Source organism: Nuphar pumila, chromosome 5 (assembly GCF_984573655.1).
Source record: "Nuphar pumila chromosome 5, dmNupPumi1.hap1.1, whole genome shotgun sequence".
NCBI classification, from domain to species: domain Eukaryota; kingdom Viridiplantae; phylum Streptophyta; class Magnoliopsida; order Nymphaeales; family Nymphaeaceae; genus Nuphar; species Nuphar pumila.
In genome coordinates this window covers 134,096,125-134,113,462 of record NC_143253.1, presented here as the reverse complement: position 1 = coordinate 134,113,462, position 17,338 = coordinate 134,096,125, and the positions used below count along the sequence as shown (strand labels likewise).

At 39.2% G+C, this 17,338-nt stretch overlaps 1 protein-coding gene across 1 annotated transcript in view; it reads right to left on the bottom strand.

The window, feature by feature from the left end:
* The window catches only part of LOC149838850 (uncharacterized), a 42,458-nt gene extending 36,162 nt beyond the window's left edge, over positions 1-6,296 (bottom strand). The window contains exons 1-3 of the mRNA XM_090006837.1: positions 5,841-6,296; positions 5,221-5,289; positions 5,008-5,115 (exon numbers count right to left, since the gene is read on the bottom strand). Of these exons, the coding sequence (XP_089862963.1) occupies positions 5,008-5,115; positions 5,221-5,289; positions 5,841-6,242 (579 nt within the window). The 5' untranslated portion in view covers positions 6,243-6,296. The remainder of the gene's footprint in view (positions 1-5,007; positions 5,116-5,220; positions 5,290-5,840) is intronic.
* Between the last annotated feature and the right edge of the window lie 11,042 nt (positions 6,297-17,338).

Below are 17,338 nucleotides of genomic sequence, written 5' to 3'. Positions count from 1 at the left end.
AAGGGCTTTGGGGCTACATCAAAGGTACGATTCCGGAACCCGAGCTTAAAATTACTGTAGTAAAAAAAAGTTTTTAATGGAGAGAAAAGAGTGAAGGCTTTTAAAGAATACAACAAGAAACAAGAAGAATGGAAAATAAAAAAATATAAAATTCTTTCATGAATTTTTTCTATGGTTAAGACTAGGATTAATGCTAATATTTTAAAATTCAACAAGACATCTTAAGTTTGAGAATATCTTAAGAGGATGTATGCCTCAGAGATTTATCTCACAAATACTATCTTTAAAAAAGAGCTTTAACCCTTCAAATAAGGAGAAATGACTATTAGAGAATATTTTGTTTTATCATGGTCTATTTGGGATGAACTCGCTCTCCTTGAATCAAAGTGGAGTGGAGAAGCTATTGAGCTACGACACAAACAATTAGAAGAATATCCTTTTTTCAATTTCTTGAATGGGCTTAGACCCGAATTTAAGCAAATAAGATTTTCTCTTTTATCTTCTTTCACTTCTCCACCTCTAGAAGATGTTCTCACTAAACTAAGTGGGAAAGAAACTCGAATAAGAATGAGTAAAACCAATCAAAGTGTTTTAGTTATGCCTTCAACCAAGGATGAGAATGAAGGAGCCTATGTCGTTTCTAGATCGAAAAATAATTTAAAAATTTATAAGCCTCCTCACTTCAACAAATTTCAAAATCAAAATCAAGAAGGGAAGAAGGTGGCCAAAGCTGAAGATGGAACCAATGAAGGGACTATGGAAAAATTATTTATCATTTTTGTAAAGAACCGGGACACATTAAGCAAACACAATCCCTAAAGAAGGCAATAAAAATATCTCTTTATTGAAAAGAGAGTACCATGTGAAAATGTCTATGAATAGACAATACGCATATAAGCATAAATATTTTATAAAAGAAGTGTACGAAGACACTCTCACAATCACTTGAACAAAATACGCAAAAAGTGTAATAAAGGCAAACATGCAATAATGCATGTATTTCATAAAAAGGAACAAATGCTTGAGTCTCTCAAGCTTTAATTATGCAATTATATGCTTGATAAATGCAATTTAAGACAAAGAAGACCATATTATGGCCAATGTAGGCATCCTTAGAGATACAATCAAGAGGTTTTGAAACCTTATGTGAAAAATACAAACAAACATGTTTATAAAGTTGCATCATTAGAAGAAAAATCAAAAATTAATGAAATCTTTTATACCAAAGGATGCAATAGATACACTATGCATTCTATATAGTGTGAGAAGATTTTTAAAAGATCTTTCCTAATGAACACAATGGTTCATACAACATATTTATCACAAATAATTTTTCAAAATTCTTTAAATAAACCAAAACCATTGAGAGACTTTTAGGAGTTCATAAATATTTATCATTAACAAGAACTACTTAGGGTTCATAAAAAAGTAAACTACAAAGATTTAGATGTGACAAATTCTCATACAAGAATTATATCAAAAATTTAGCAAAGATCATTAACTTATACAAGAATTATATAAGTTATCACAAAAAAATGCACTAAAAACCATACACAAGAGTTTTTAAGCAAAGATCATTAATTTAGCAAGAAATTATATAAAAAGTTAACTTATAGGTTAATCACGAAATTCTTATGAAAAAATCATAAATCTCACATAATTGAAAAACAATTTTGCAAAACATAAATTACTATTATATGTGATGAAGAATCGATAAATATATAACCAAGAATTATAATAAACAAATTTACCAAATTTAAAAAGAGATATTTTAAAATATACGAACACGCGAAATGTGAAAGGAAATGATTCAACTATCAAAAACACTAAATGTGCAAGAAAAATAGTTTCATAATGCATAATATGTTAAGAAAAGAGATACATACCGAAAACTTCTAAAAAGGAGAGGAACAATGAATACTTCATCATTTCTTGAGCACCACGCTTTCCGTTGCACCAAGAGACAACCCCATCGTAACCTTGCTCTGATACCATGTAAAGAAGCGGCTTTGAATATATTGGGTTCAATAATGAACCAATACACATGCACATGAAGTGCGAATATACCCACTAAAGGGAAAACACAAGCACATAATGTGCTAACACATAAACTCACAAAGGAGCAAAAATGCCTATAAGGCATAAGTTAATATCATTGAAGAAAATAAGGGTGTAACACCCATTACATGGAGCAAAAGCTCCTTATTGGAGTGAAGAATACAAAGGGGAAAGCCCCTATTTATAAGCACAAAAGGGACCACCTTGGGGCTCCCAAAGGAGACGTTGGAGAGCCCCCAACGGTCACATTTGTGACCGTTGGGGGCTCCCAACGTCTCTATTGGGAGGCCCCCAATATGGTAAGAATACGAAAAACAAAAATAAAAAAACAAAAAATAAAAGAAATATTACAATGCATATTCCAATTGGAATATGCGTAAAATGACAAATTACAAGAATACCCTTGAGGGTATTTTATGAAGAGAAAATTTATATATTTATATATATATATATAAATAGAGATACGTATACATATATATATGTATATGTATCTTTATATATATATATATATATAAATATATATATGTACATTTAAGGATTATATTTCAACATACATATATGTGTACGAGTACACATATTTTAACAACACACACACACACACACACATATATATATATATAGTTCAAAACCACACTTAATCCTCACCTATCCAAATGCAAACACACACTAAGGTTGTGCCTCTTGTCATTGTCTCTCATGCTCACACAAGTTGTACATAAGCCTTCATATCATAAACATGGGAACCCTCCCCGCGTAAATCCCTTGGATGTTTGGTCAATCCAGTAAAAGAGAGAGAGAGATGCATACCCATAACTATATATGTATGTATTACATACATAGGTAAAAATGTAGAAAGTGCAACAAAGTGCAGATTAGTTCATTAGCCTACAGATCAAACTGTGAAGAAGACGGTCTGATACTGCAGCAGTCAATCAAATAAAACACATTTCTTTAAAAGACCAAAGAAAAATACTTCACCAAATCAAGAAAACAAGACTTGGAGAATGTGGCAAATGAATCAAGAAATTAAGGACACTCCAACTCTATAGAAGCCCATCCAAGAGCAACCAATACCTAGGTAAGGAATGTCCACCCAACTGCATACTTCTTTTGAATGTTAGCAAATGCAAAAACCAATCATCCTCTTCATTTCTAGAAACTCCTTAATTCCTTATAAGCCAGAAAATCCACCACAATAGAAAAAGCGACCTTTGTACCATTTCTTGCCTTTTACTTGCACCATCTAGCAAGAATGGAGCCAAGCCAATAGACAAAGTGTAGAGCTACAACAACAACAACAACAACAACAACTACGCCTTCATCCCAAAACAATTGGGGTCGGCGATATGAACCAAAAAAGAAAATCATTCTGGGTCTTCCACATGAATCCTTCTCCTCCAATCATTTCTATCCAATGCCATGTCCTCGGTGAGGTTCAAAGCATTCATATCCTTTCCTATCACCTCCATCCATGTCTTCCTAGGCCTACCCCGACCTCTTTTAACTAATATATTTTCCCATTTCTCCATCCTTCTAACTGGAGCATCATTAGGCCTTCGCCGAATATGTCCAAACCACCGTAAACGATTCTCTCTCATCTTATTTTCAATGGGTGCAACGCCTACCTTCTTACGTATCTCCTCGTTCTGAATCTTATCTTTTATTGTATTTCCACACATCCATCTCAGCATACGCATCTCAGCTACACTCATTTTTTGAATATGACGTCTCTTGGCAGCCCAACATTCTGTACCATATAGTAAAACGGGCCTAATAGTCGTCCTATAAAACTTTCCCTTCAACCGCAATGGCATTCTACGATCGCACAACACTTCAGTTGCACTCTTTTATTTCATCCACCCAACCTTTATCCTATGATTTACATCTCCATCAATTTCTCCATATTTTTGAATGATAGATCCCAAATATTTGAAACAATCATCCACCGGTATTTCTTGTTCACCAAGCTTCACTACACTCCCATCACTACTTCGTTGCTTACTAAATTGACATTTCATGTATTCTGTCTTACTCTTACTCAACTTAAAACCTCTTGCTTCCAATGTTTGTCTCCATAATTCTAACTTAGCATTAACCCCAACTCTAAAACGTTAAAAATCCTTATGAATCCAATCTTACTTAAAGAGATACCCACAACAATGTAAGAGCACATGAAGGACCTCATTACCTCACTAAAATAAGATAAGAATCATTAATTAACAAGATCACAACTTCTACATTCAAGATTCTCTATGATGTGAGGCTTAAGAAATGAAAATACTACCTTAAATATTTGAAAAAAATACCAACTATATCGGTAAGTAACAAATATAACCATTTCAAAGATTTGATAAAGATAAAGAAGACAAAGAATTGAAAAAACAGTAATCATGCACTGAGACAAACCAAGTAGTAGAATGTGTTGGAATAAATAAACACACAAGTTCTCGCACACAATCCAAATATCTGGAAAAGTATTTTTACCAACTACAAAAAAATGCAACATCTTCAAAGATTTGACCAATATTGAAGCAGTCAACTTTTCAAAACCTGACATCATACAATGTGGGAAGGCAAGTAATGGAAACTAGAAAGCATTGGAATAAATATGATCGCATGAACATGCTCATGCATCATGCAGGCGAATGTACACACACCCACAGAGAGAGAGAGAGAGAACCAACATAACAGTTGAATTAACCTCAATTGTGTAGAAATAATCTAAACAAGTTAAAAGCAGAATAATGACTAAACCTAAAAATAACTCATACAAGGTACTTTTTGTTAATGCTGCTACTAATCATATTCATGTTAGTTTCTTCTGTTTAGATGGCTCTATCAGTAATGTCGTAATTAATACTAAATAGCACAGCCATTTATATGGACAATCGATAAAAAAAAGTCGAATACATGAATATTCTAGCGAAACCAAAAAAAAATCCAACAAACCTGCTTCTTAATTCTCAAAGGGTCTTCGACCCGGCTGTCATAATTCTCGCTGCCAACATCTATAGTCAGATCCAATTCCACTTTCGACTGTTTAGGTTTCACCCTCACCTAGATGATCAAAAGCACAGTTTAGAGACCACCCAATAAGGAATCTCAAGAGAGTAACATAGAGAAGGAAAAAGAAGAAAAAATAAAAACGTTAAGAGAACAGACCTCTTGACACCTTTCATCAAGTTCATACGGACGCCAACAAGGTCTGAGAGGATACTGCGCTATGTAAAGCTGCAATGAACAAAGAGCACCTGTAAAAACTCAGCCAAAAAGGAAGCTTCACAGCTTCTAGTGACCTTTTGACCAATGAATTAGGCGACCATGTGATCAACTACTTCTATTATAAGCATATCCCTTCTCCTTATCCACTGTAAAACCCATTATCATACTCTTAAATAATATCTCGTCGGAAACAAAAATACAGCCTTACCGAGTCCCTTGCACCAGTACAATGATCGCTTTAGTTTCTGTATTCTGCAGTAAATATAACAATACAAGACACCCACACTATCTTGTCATCCTAGGTTTAGAGATGTACGAAACTGTAAATAGATGTGTAATGGATAGCATAAAAAACTCAGAAACTATCGTTCCCTCAATTACCCAAACCAGAATCACCCAAAATCTGATCAGTTCGATCAAAATAAAGGGCCAAAATAACCAAAATCTCGCCCGAACGAGCGAAAAAACTCTGCAACAATTTCCGAATATTCGACGAAACAACCGAACAATTCGTGGGAGAAACGAGTGCGATTTCCAGTGAGAATGAAAAGGAACCGCACCTGGGAGTCAAGATCGACCGGGGAAGGGTTGAATAAGACGTCAATCTCCCGAACGACTCTGTTCTCGCGCACACCGGCAAGCTCGGGACCGGCTTCGGTCGCCGGAGACGTATCCACGTCCATCTGGGAGGCGGCATCGGCGGCGGGAGGTTCGTCCGGCTCCGGCTTGGAATCGAGCTCGGGCTTGACGGGGAGAGGCTCCTGCTTGACGGCGGCGGCGGAGGGCAAGGAGCCGAGCTTGGGCTTGGGCTTGAAACTGGGTTGGAACTTGGGTGGACGGGAGGGAACGGCATCTCCGCCGCCGAGAAGGTCGAAGAAATCATCGTTGGGAGCGAGAGAAGAGGAGGAGGAGGAAGGTGCTTCCTTCTTCTTCACCGCCTTCCCTCGCCCATATCCCTCCATTGCCACAAGTACAACTCTCTCTCTCTCTCTCTCTCTTTTGAGTAAAAAAAAAAACGGAAAGATGATGAAGAGAATTTTAGGATTTCATTACAAAAACATGGCGTTAGCTTAAATGGTTTTTATAGTCAGTTTGCAATCTTTGAGTCCTAGTTCGAATCCTGTTACATGTCTCTTTGGTTGTTATTTTCTTTCTCTTTTTTCGATTGTTCTGTTTTTCTCCCTTTTGCTATGTTTACACGCCAAAAATGCTAAAGGTTCGGTGCAGTAAAGTTGTTGTTTGAGTTCACGTTTCACGTTGTGGGCTCGATCAAGTCTGCAGAGACCTGTCCGGGTCGTGCAAGGGTTGGCCAAGGTTTGAATCGTTTGTAGCGGGAGCAGTTACGCTTGGTTTAACTGGGCTCATTTCCACTAACCTCGTAAGTTCATGATTTGGTTAACACCGCTAACGGCGTGCTCAGTCTCCCAAATCCCAATTAAGCAATGTACCAAAAACTCCTCATGTGTGCTGGTCAATGACATCGATGCCCCCTAAAAACTCTAGCCCCTGAGGGCTTAGCTTAGTTGGAGCAAGCCTTGGCTGTCATTCGAACAGTCGGAATTCGATTCCTGTGGGCGCAACCTCTTTGCATAAGTCAAAGCTCAGAATAGGCCCCAGGAGAAAAGGTCCTAGCCACCGGGTTTTAACCTTCAAAAGGTTGATCTAAAATCTTCCTGCTACAGGGGGCTGGAGTTTCTCTCTGTAACAAATAAAAAAAAAAGAAAAACTTCAAGATTGTTTTGGACCTTCTACTGCAATTGCTGTCCTTTTGTGTTGTTAAAATCTAGCGTGGAAGTTGGAGTTGCCAAAAGTATATTCTTTTGAGGCAAGATTACGGATCCCAATCAAAGGCGTTATCAGACATCTAAATTAGGGTTGGCACAAATGTGTGTATATATATATATATATATATATTTTTTAAAAAGAGATGGTGCGGTTGAGAAAGACCCAACATTAAGGTCTGAAACCTTCTTGGGGATTTCAAGACCACCAAGCCACCTTGGCCAGTATGTGACTTTGCAACTGCTCACAATTTAGATAGAGCACGAGGGACACTATAACATCCTTAGGATTCAAGGATCTCAAATAGTGCTTTGCATTCAACTTTTGTTTGAAAATTGCTAGTGAGAGGTAGCTGGTGATGCAAACATGAAATCATCATATTTTATGGCTTTGGTGATGTTTCGAGTATAGAATTTTTTGTAAACCTGTGACACGTCAGATTGCTCAGTCTGATCAGCCTAACGACCAAAGGTCACACATCAACACTTTTTCATATGCTCAATCATTTCATTGGCTCTGCGCACCATCTCGTGCATAGCTATTTAGCGAAAGTTGATCAAGCGCATCTTCACATGCGTATTTTATGTAGTTCATGTCACTTAGTGTATAGGTTGTCCTATACCAACTATCATTTCTAAAAAGAGCACAAATCTGCCTTAACTTTGCGTGTCATTTAGCGTATTGGGACTTCATGCGCACGCTACAATAAAACCTCGTGAGTTAATGTATACGACCTTGCAGTTTCCCGTCTGAATACCAGTTAATAATTGAACACCATAGCGAAGAGCACTACCTAGACTTATTCACTCACCTAACCCGAAGTCACTATACTAAGTTGAAATCACTTAAGATGGTCCTTGAGAGAATTAATTAGCCCTAACCCACATGCACCCATGTGCATTCAAACGCTATGTGTGGAAAACTCCCACAAGTCAAGAAGTTCTTAACCAAATATCTAAAGGTAACATCCACTTATCTGACCAAACAATGCTCCACGTCTGTGCCGTCGTATAATAATGCACTAACGATGATATCGTTTCTTACCGCATGTCATACTATCACCGATCAAGCCAATGCATATCAAATGTTCCTACACTCGATATATTTTTTACTTAGTATAGCTCCACACTGCACTTGCCTCATTCTGAAGGCTCGGTCCTGGGCAAGTAAATGTAGGTACCTAGTTAAGAGCAAGCATAGTTAAACTGAGGATTAAATAAAATTTAAAAATGAGAAGACACTAGGAAAATTGTTGTGGCCAAGGCCCCACACCACTGCACCATTCAAACGCTTGGATCTTAAATTCAAGCTTGAGATCCAAAGCATTGAAATGTGTTCTTAACTATTGAAGAGATACGCCGATTGGAGGGGTGGAATGGGATGATGCTTCTGTCGCGGGTGCTATTTCTAGCCTTCCTCTCCCACCTCTCTTTCTTCATTTCATCCTCCCACTCTTACAATTCCATCCCTACCTCCTTATGTGTGATGGCGCTAACTTCCTGATACTTTGATTATCTCTCTTAATTTGGCTTTGTACAACATGATGGCCTTATCGTAGCTCTTATGCAACTTGAATCGGTCGTCCCTCCACCATTTGGCCAGTCAAAAATGTACGTCAAACGGCAGATGCAAAGAACAGATATATAGGAATCAGTTTTGGGGAGGGTGGTGTATGTTCACCCCTAATGATTCACTGAATCCCACGTCTGTGTTTGGGGGTCTCAAAAAGCACCATGTATATAAGCACATGGGGCTCGTATTCCCGTGTATGTTGACATCACTCAGCATTGGAGTCTGGTTCGGTTGCAAAGACTTAAGTACCCTTTCTTGCTATTCTTGCCATAAAACGATGGTTGGAGAAAATGACAAAAATGTCCTTCATTTAAAAAAGGAAAACAAATGGTTCAAAAAAAGGACAAACATGTCCTTCATCTAGAAAGTCGAGGATGATGTTGACTCTTCAAAGTCTACACAGCGAAACGAACCTTAGCCGATGATCCGATGGTGATCCGGCGAAACGATGGTGAGCCGACGATCCGATGGTGAGCCGGCGATCCGATGGTCATCCGGCGAAACGAACCTGAGCCATCAAAAATGTATGTTTCAACTTTTTATCGTCATCTTCTTCTTATTCCTTCTCCATAAAACACTGTAAAACTCTCTCTCTCTCTCTAGAGAAGAAATCAAGGGAGGCAAAGAGTTTTCCCTCGAGAAGGCCATGAACATCAACCCTCTCACTCTCTCTCCCTTCTCTACTTCTGTGCACATCCAGCAGACGATCCTACATTGCTCCATCAAACACCGACTGACCTGCGCACTGACTATAGCATCGTTCAACTTGATTCGTTGTGGAGCCTGATTCAGAGTTTTTGTCCTTACAAGAGGGGGGTTTGGGGGCTCCTCCCAACGTGGGTAGCATCATTCAACTTAATTCGTTGTGGAGCCTGATTTAGAGTTTTTGCCCTTACAAGAGGGGGGTCTGGGGGCTCCCTCCCCCCCCCCCCCCGGCGCGGGGTCCGGTACGCGGTCAGCGGGCGGGGGGCTCGAGGAGCAGCGCCCTTCGGACCAGATTTTTTTAGGGCCTTGTATAATTTTTTTATTTTCTTTCCCTCTTTTAACTACGAAAAAGAGCAATAAAGCGTTTTGTTTAATCGTGGGGCTCATGTTTCCTTCGATTGTTTCTTGCTCGAGGTTTTCGTAACACCCATTCCCACGATTTTTCTAATTTTCTTTTTTTGTTTCTTTTCCACGATTTTTTCAATGACTCACCTACAGTGATTTTTAATGTTGTCGGGTCTCCAACGAGCCCACATCGATTTATAGTGTTGTTCGGTCTTTCAACAATGATTTATAGTATTGTCGGGTCTTTCTACAGCGATTTATAGTGTTTTCGGGTCTCCAACGAGCTCCACAATCATTTATATTGTTGTTGAATCTCAATACAGCGATTTGTAGTGTCTTTCGCAAATCACTATAGCGATTTGTAGTGTTATTCAGTAAGCAAATCGCTGTAAATCGCTACCCGAATTAGGATCAACTTGTCAGATCCATATCTCCCTAACCGAAGATCATATTCCAAATCTGTAAAAAGTGGTGTCTTCGTTATTGAGTCTAGTTTATTCTTGTAAATTTTAGCGATTTTTATGATCATTTCAATTCCCATTTTAACTAAAAACTAGACCCCTATTAAGGCATAATCTCCATTTTTTACTAGAAAACTTTCTCACACTGAAGCCAACTTTTAAGGCATAATCATTGTAAAATTTATATGCAGCTTCCTCGTTATTAAATTGCATTCATTCTACTGGAACATAGTCAAGTGTACTTCCATGTACATTCTCAGTGCCTACACTTTTGTAGTGTTGTGCAACTCAAATAACACAGAATAATAGGGGTCTAGTTTTTAGTTAAAATGAAGAATGAAATGACCATATAAATCGCTGAAAATTTACAAGAATAAACTAGACTCAATAACAAAGACACCATTTTTTACGAATTTGGAATATGACATTCGGTTAGGGAGATATGACACTGACAAGTTGGTCTTAATTCGGGTAGTGATTTGCTTACTGAATAACACTACAAATCTCTATAGTGATTTGTGGAAGACACTACAAATCGCTGTAGTGAGATCCAACAACACTATAAATCGTTGTGGGGCTCATTGGAGACCCGAAAACACTATAAATCATTGTAGGAAGGCCCGACAATACTACAAATCGCTGTTGAAAGACCGAACAACACTATAAATCGTTGTGGGCTCATTAGAGACCCGACAACACTAAAAATCACTGTAGGAGAGTCATTGAAAAAATCGTGGGAAAGAAACAGAAAAAGAAAAATAGAAAATTTGTGGGAAGGGTTGTTACGAAAACCTCGAGCAAGAAACAACCGAAGGAAACATGAGGCCCACGATTAAACAAAACGCTTTATTGCACTTTTTCGATAGTTAAAAGAGGGAAAGAAAATAAAAAAATTATACAAAGCCCAAAAAAAATGGTTCGGGGGGCGCTGCCCCCCGAGCCCCCCGCCAAGGGTGCCCCCCCTGAACCCCCATCCGCTGACCGTGCAGTGGGACCTGCACCAAGGGGAGCCCCCAGACCCCGCTCCTGTAAGGGAAAAAACTTTAAATCAGGCTCCACAACGAATCAAGTTGAACGATGCTACCCACGCTGGGAGGAGCCCCCAAACCCTCCTTCTGTAAGGGTAAAAACTCTGAATCAGGCTTTACAACGAATCAAGTTGAACGATATTATCCACGCTGGGAGGAGCCTCCAAACCCTCCTCCTATAAGGGCAAAAACTCTAAATCAAGCTCTGAATCAGGCTCCACAACTCTTCAAGTTGAATGATGCTACCCACGCTGGGAGGAGCCCTCAGACCCCTCTCCTGTAAGGGTAAAAACTATAAATCAGGATCCACAACTCATTTAGTTGAATGATGCTACCCACGCTGGGAGAAGCCCCCAAACCCTCCTCCTGTAAGGGTAAAAACTCTAAATCATGCTCCACAACAGTCAATGTGCAGGTCAGTCGGTGCTTGATGGAGCAATGTAGGATCTTCTGCTGGATGTGCACAGAAGCAGAAAGAGAAGGGAGAGAGAGACTGAGAGGGTTGATATTCATGGCCTCCTCCAGGAGAGATTTCTTTCTCGGATAATCCTGTAGTGCAGAGACTAGGTCTTAAATAATCATCTTCGGGGCACTTAAGTATTTACAATCACTCTTTTTCTAGAATCGTTATTTTTGTTGGCACCAATGGAGGAGAGGGTACTTAAGTCTTTGCAATCGCATCAAACTCCAATGCTAATTAATGTTGACAAACTTGGGGATACGAGACACACAGGCTTAAATACGTGGTGCTTTTTAGGACCCCCCAAACATGAGATGTGGCTACCGTCCCTGTTCGAGGGGGGGGGGGCATATAACCTGCTCCGCCAGTTTTGGGAGCATTTGATTCAGATGCATGGATAGGTTTTCATAAGTTTCAAATATCAACTACATAAAATTTTCATAAAATTTTGAGGCTCCAAATACCATTGTTTCTATCCAAAATTCATGATCCAAGTGTCTATGTTTAGTAAATATGAACACATCTTTAAGGTCAGAATTTTGAAAAAAAAAATACCAATTTATGAGGTCCGGAGGGTGGAGGAGCGCCACCGGGGGACCGAGGCCTACGACATCGGGTACACGACACTGGTGGCCGAGATGACAGAGCTCCGTTGGTCGGGCTCCGAACCTCCTCTTCTCTGACTGCTCGCTCGCGATCAACGACCTTCTGAGCGAGCTCTACGCCGTCGATTGGGACATCGTGCTCGTCGACGACCCCCGCAGCTACTCTCCGACGTCCCCTGGCCGGATGTCCTTCATCTTCACTGCGGCGGTGCTCGTGAGGAGCAAGAGAGGTGACAGCGCCACCGACGTCTTTGTCCACGACTTCGAAAGGGAGGTCGAGAGGGTATACAACGAGGAGTTCTTGTGTGGGAGAGAGAACACGGTGGCGGAGCTCTCCACCGAGTCGTTGAGGCACTTCCGAATCGAGTCGATGGGAGCCGATTCGTTTAGGTTATGCCCTGGTGGTAACGACACGAAGACCTCAGGTCAGATGATTAAGAGCCTCTTATTCTTCTCCTTGTTTGATTGATGTTTGGAAAGAGATTCAAAGGGATGGATGGTGGGAGATTTAATAGGTGATGATGGTCATGTACGGATGAATGATTTGTACGGTGGCTCATAGTTCATGCATGGGAAGAGTTGAGAAATATGGGTTTGAATTCTCTTTGAACACTTTTTTTATATTTATATGGACAAATAGCCTCCAAAATCAAAGACCTAGTAGAGCTGGCTCAGCTTTTGCAAGGAGTGACGTTCATGGAATTTGAACCTAGACTGCCGTTAAAAATCAGGTGACATATGACTTCACAAATACTTGTGCATTGAGCACCATTTTTATGAGAGGGCATGTCAGGTGTGAGACCCAAGGCTGGATGGAGGGGCGATTGAGTGCTTAATGCACAAAAATTTTGTACAATCACCTGTTAAACCCCTCTAGGGTTTCTCTTTCAACATGTAAACCAAACCCATATTTTTATATAAAAAAAATATCATTTAAGGCCGAACTTTTTGCCCATAATTTTAAATACGAGCCTCACGTTTCTGAATTTCTTAACAAACGGCCTCTGATTGGGATTTAACGTGATTGTGATGGTGCACGTGGGAACACGTCCAGGTCAGTGCATGGAGATGGTGGCTTCTCTCACGGCCTGTGGGCAGCGGGATCGTGTGCGATCCCGTTCAAATGAAATGACCAAATTGTCCTTCTCCTCGACACGTCAGCAGCAATCCAAGGATTAACTGAAATGACCGTCAGTGAAAATGTAGCACGCGAACTAACCGTGATTGTTAGTTCATGCACGTAAACAACGTGTTTACTTTGATATTTCAATTTTACTCTCGTGTCGTGTCCTATTCACAGCGTATACTTATCCAAAACAATAATGTATCCAGTGTCCTCTCTACCGTGTCCTTGTAACACAGGCTAGCACACAATTTTTTTTTTAATAAATAAAAGAAGTTGCCTCGCTTAGTCACTCGCTGAGTTCATTAATCTAAAATTCGAAATCCCTCTTCTTTTTTCTTGCACGAGGAATGGGGGAAACCACCTCTAGAATTAGAGAGATCTAGTTGTTGGTTATACCTGCCATACTTATGATCGCTTTCTCGACAATGTAAACTCGGAGCCTAGTCTTTGCCTTCAGGAATTAGCTTTGCTTCGGCACCAGCTTGAAACATAATGCTCTTGCCCCTACATCTATTCTCAAGTGAATCGTTATGAATGGGCCAAAAAATAATTAAAAATATTATGTGTCAATCAGAATGTAACACGTGTTAAAGTTATTAAAATAATATAAAAAATTTAATTTTAAACTATTTTTTACTTTTATTAAAAATCTATTCAGGTCAGCTTGAGATGAGCATGATTCAAAACCCTCCGTGCGTCCCTTAGCTTAGGAGTACTTTTCCGTGGGCAGAAGAGACCTCAAAGGTTTTACCAACAGGGAGCTTGCCGTTGTAGAATCAACAACAACAAACAAGAACAACAATTATGCCTTAATAACAAAACAATTGGGGTCGGCAATATGAACCAACAAAGAAAATCATTCTCGGTCTTCCACATGAATCCTTCTCCTCCAATCATTTCTATCCAATGTCATGTCCTCGATGAGGTTCAAAGCATTCATATCCTTCCCTATCATCTCCATCCAAGTCTTCCTAGGCCTACCCGGACCTCTTTTAACTAATATATTTTTTCATTTCTCCATCCTTCTAACTAGAGCATCATTAGGCCTTCACCGAATATGTTCAAACCACCGTAAACGATTCTCTCTTATCTTATTTTCAATGGGTGCAATGCCTACCTTCTTACGTATCTCCTCATTCCGAACCTTATCTTTTATTGTATTTCCACACATCCATCTAAGCATACACATCTCAACTACACTCATTTTTTGAATATGATGGCAGCCCAACATTCAGTACCATATAGTAAAGCGGGTCTAATAGTCGTCCTATAAAACTTTTCCTTCAACTGCAATGGCATTCTACGATTGCACAAAACTCTAGTTGCACTTTTTCATTTCATCCACCCAACCTTTATCCTATGATTTACATCTCCATCAATTTCTCCATACTTTTGAATGATATATCCCAAATATTTGAAACAATCATCCACCGGTATTTCTTGCTCACCAAGCTTCACTACACTCCCATCACTACTTCGTTGCTTACTAAACCGACATTCCATATATTATGTCTTACTCTTACTCAACTTAAAACCTCTTGCTTCCAATGTCTGTCTCTATAATTCTAACTTAGCATTAACCCCAGCTCTAGACTCATCAATCAAAACAATATCATCAGCAAACGACATACACCACATCACATTTTCTTGAATTTATCTTATAAGCTCATCCATCACTATAGCAAATAGGAAAGGGCTTAAAGCAGATCCTTGATGTAACCCAACCGTTATAGGAAAATTGGTTGTCACCCCTCCACAAGTGCGGACATTGGTTACTACTCCTTCATACATATCCTTAATTATACTAATGTACTTGAGAGAAACACCTTTCTTCATCATTGTCCACCAGAGAACGTCCCTAAGTACTTTATCGTATGCCTTCTCCAAATCAATAAGAACCATATGCAAATCCTTGTTCCTCTCTCTATTTCTCTCAATAGGTTATCTAAGAAGATGTATAGCTTCCATAGTTGATCTTCCAGGCATAAAACCAAATTAATTCTCCGATATCATGACAACCTAGACTCAATCACCCTCCCCCAAAGTTTCATAGTATGACTCATGAGTTTTATACCACGATAGTTTGTGCAATCTTGTATATCACCCTTATTCTTATATAGAGGCACCAAAGTACTCTTCCTCCACTCCTTAGGCATCTTATTTGTCTGTCAAATCTTGTTAAAAAGATTTGTCAACCATTCTAAACCTTTCTCTCCCAAGCATTTCCAAGCCTTGATAGGTATACCATATGGGCCAACTGCCCTTCTTGATTTCATTTTTTTCAAAGCCTCTGCAATTTTTTTCTTTTGAATCTTGAGCATGAAGTCACGATTCATCTCATGAAAAGAAATGGACAAGTCTCCAAGATCCTGAGCATGACTTCCATTAAATAGCTTATCAAAATAATCTTTTCATCTCTCCTTAATCTCCTCATCTTTGACTAAAACCCTTTGCGTTTCATCTTTGATACATCTAACCATACCCAGATCCCTCAATTTCCTATCTCTCATTTTTGTAAGCCTATAAATATCCTTCTCACCCTCTTTGGTATCCAACTTGTCATAAACCTCCTTATATACCTTATTCATCGCATTTCAAACTACTTTTTTAGCTTCCTTCTTTGTTATCATATACTTCTCCAAATTCTCATTATCAGGACTCTTACTTAGATTTCTATAACACTCTCTTTTAACCTTAATAGCTAATTTGACATCATCGTTCCACCATGATGTATAATTACCTAGCGGTGCACCGCCTTTAGACTCACCCAATACCTCCTTAGCCACCTTTCTCATGCCACCCACTATCTTATTCCACATTGATTCTGAATCCTCCTCGAGACACCAACCAGCTTCATTAACTACTTACTCTACAAACATTCTTTGTTTAGCCCCTTTCAGTGCCCATCACTTAATTCTAGGATCTATCCTATATCTATCCCTTTTGCGTCATTGTCTAATTCTAAGATCTAAAATTAAGACTCTATGTTGTGTAGCTACACTTTCTCCCAGTATAACCTTATAATCGATGCAACAACCCCTATCTCTCTTTCTAAGTAAAAAAAAATCTATCTGACTCGTATTAACCCTACTTTTAAAAGTTACTAGGTGAGACTCCCTCTTCCTAAACCAAGTGTTTGCTAAGATCATGTCATAGGACAAACCAAAATCTAAAATCCTTTCTCCACTTTCGTTTCTTTCTCATATACCATAGCCTCTATGGATACTCTCAAATCCATCCGTACTAATGCCTACATGTCCATTAAGGTCACCACCGTTGAAAAGCTTTTCTCCATAAGATATCCTTTGTACTACTCCATCTAATTCTTTCCAAAATTGACGCTTAATGAGATCATCTAAACCTACTTGAGGTGCATAAACACTAATAATATTAATAATATCCATACCTAATACTAATTTAATAAGTAAAATCCTATCACTCTTTCCTACGGACCTCTACATTATCTATAAACTCACGACTCATAACAATCCCTACTCCATTCCTATTTCTATTTATTCATGTATACCAAATCTTATATCCCCAAGGTTCTATCACTTTTGTCTTCACACCTACCCATTTGGTCTCTTGTAGACATAAAATATTAATCTTTTTCCTACACATAACATCTACTAACTCTACCAATTTACATGTTAAAAACCTTATGTTCCAAGTGGCTAACCTAATTTTATGGTCTTGGACTAACTTCTTTATCCCCACCCGTCCAACAAAGTGAGGGAACCCTTGCCTATTTTACACTACATCCGGGCGCCGGTGTGACGCGTCGCTTTCAAGTGACGACCTAGCAACCCTTGCCCATTTACTACCTGCGGGCTTATAGAGTACAGCACATCGCTCAGTAGGGAGCACCCCAACAAAATTCTCATATTGGGTCATATTCATAAGGTATGACTAAGTTTTTAGGCTGGCGGTCACTGGCCTACCGTAACCCTCCTCCTTTATCCGGGCTTGGGACC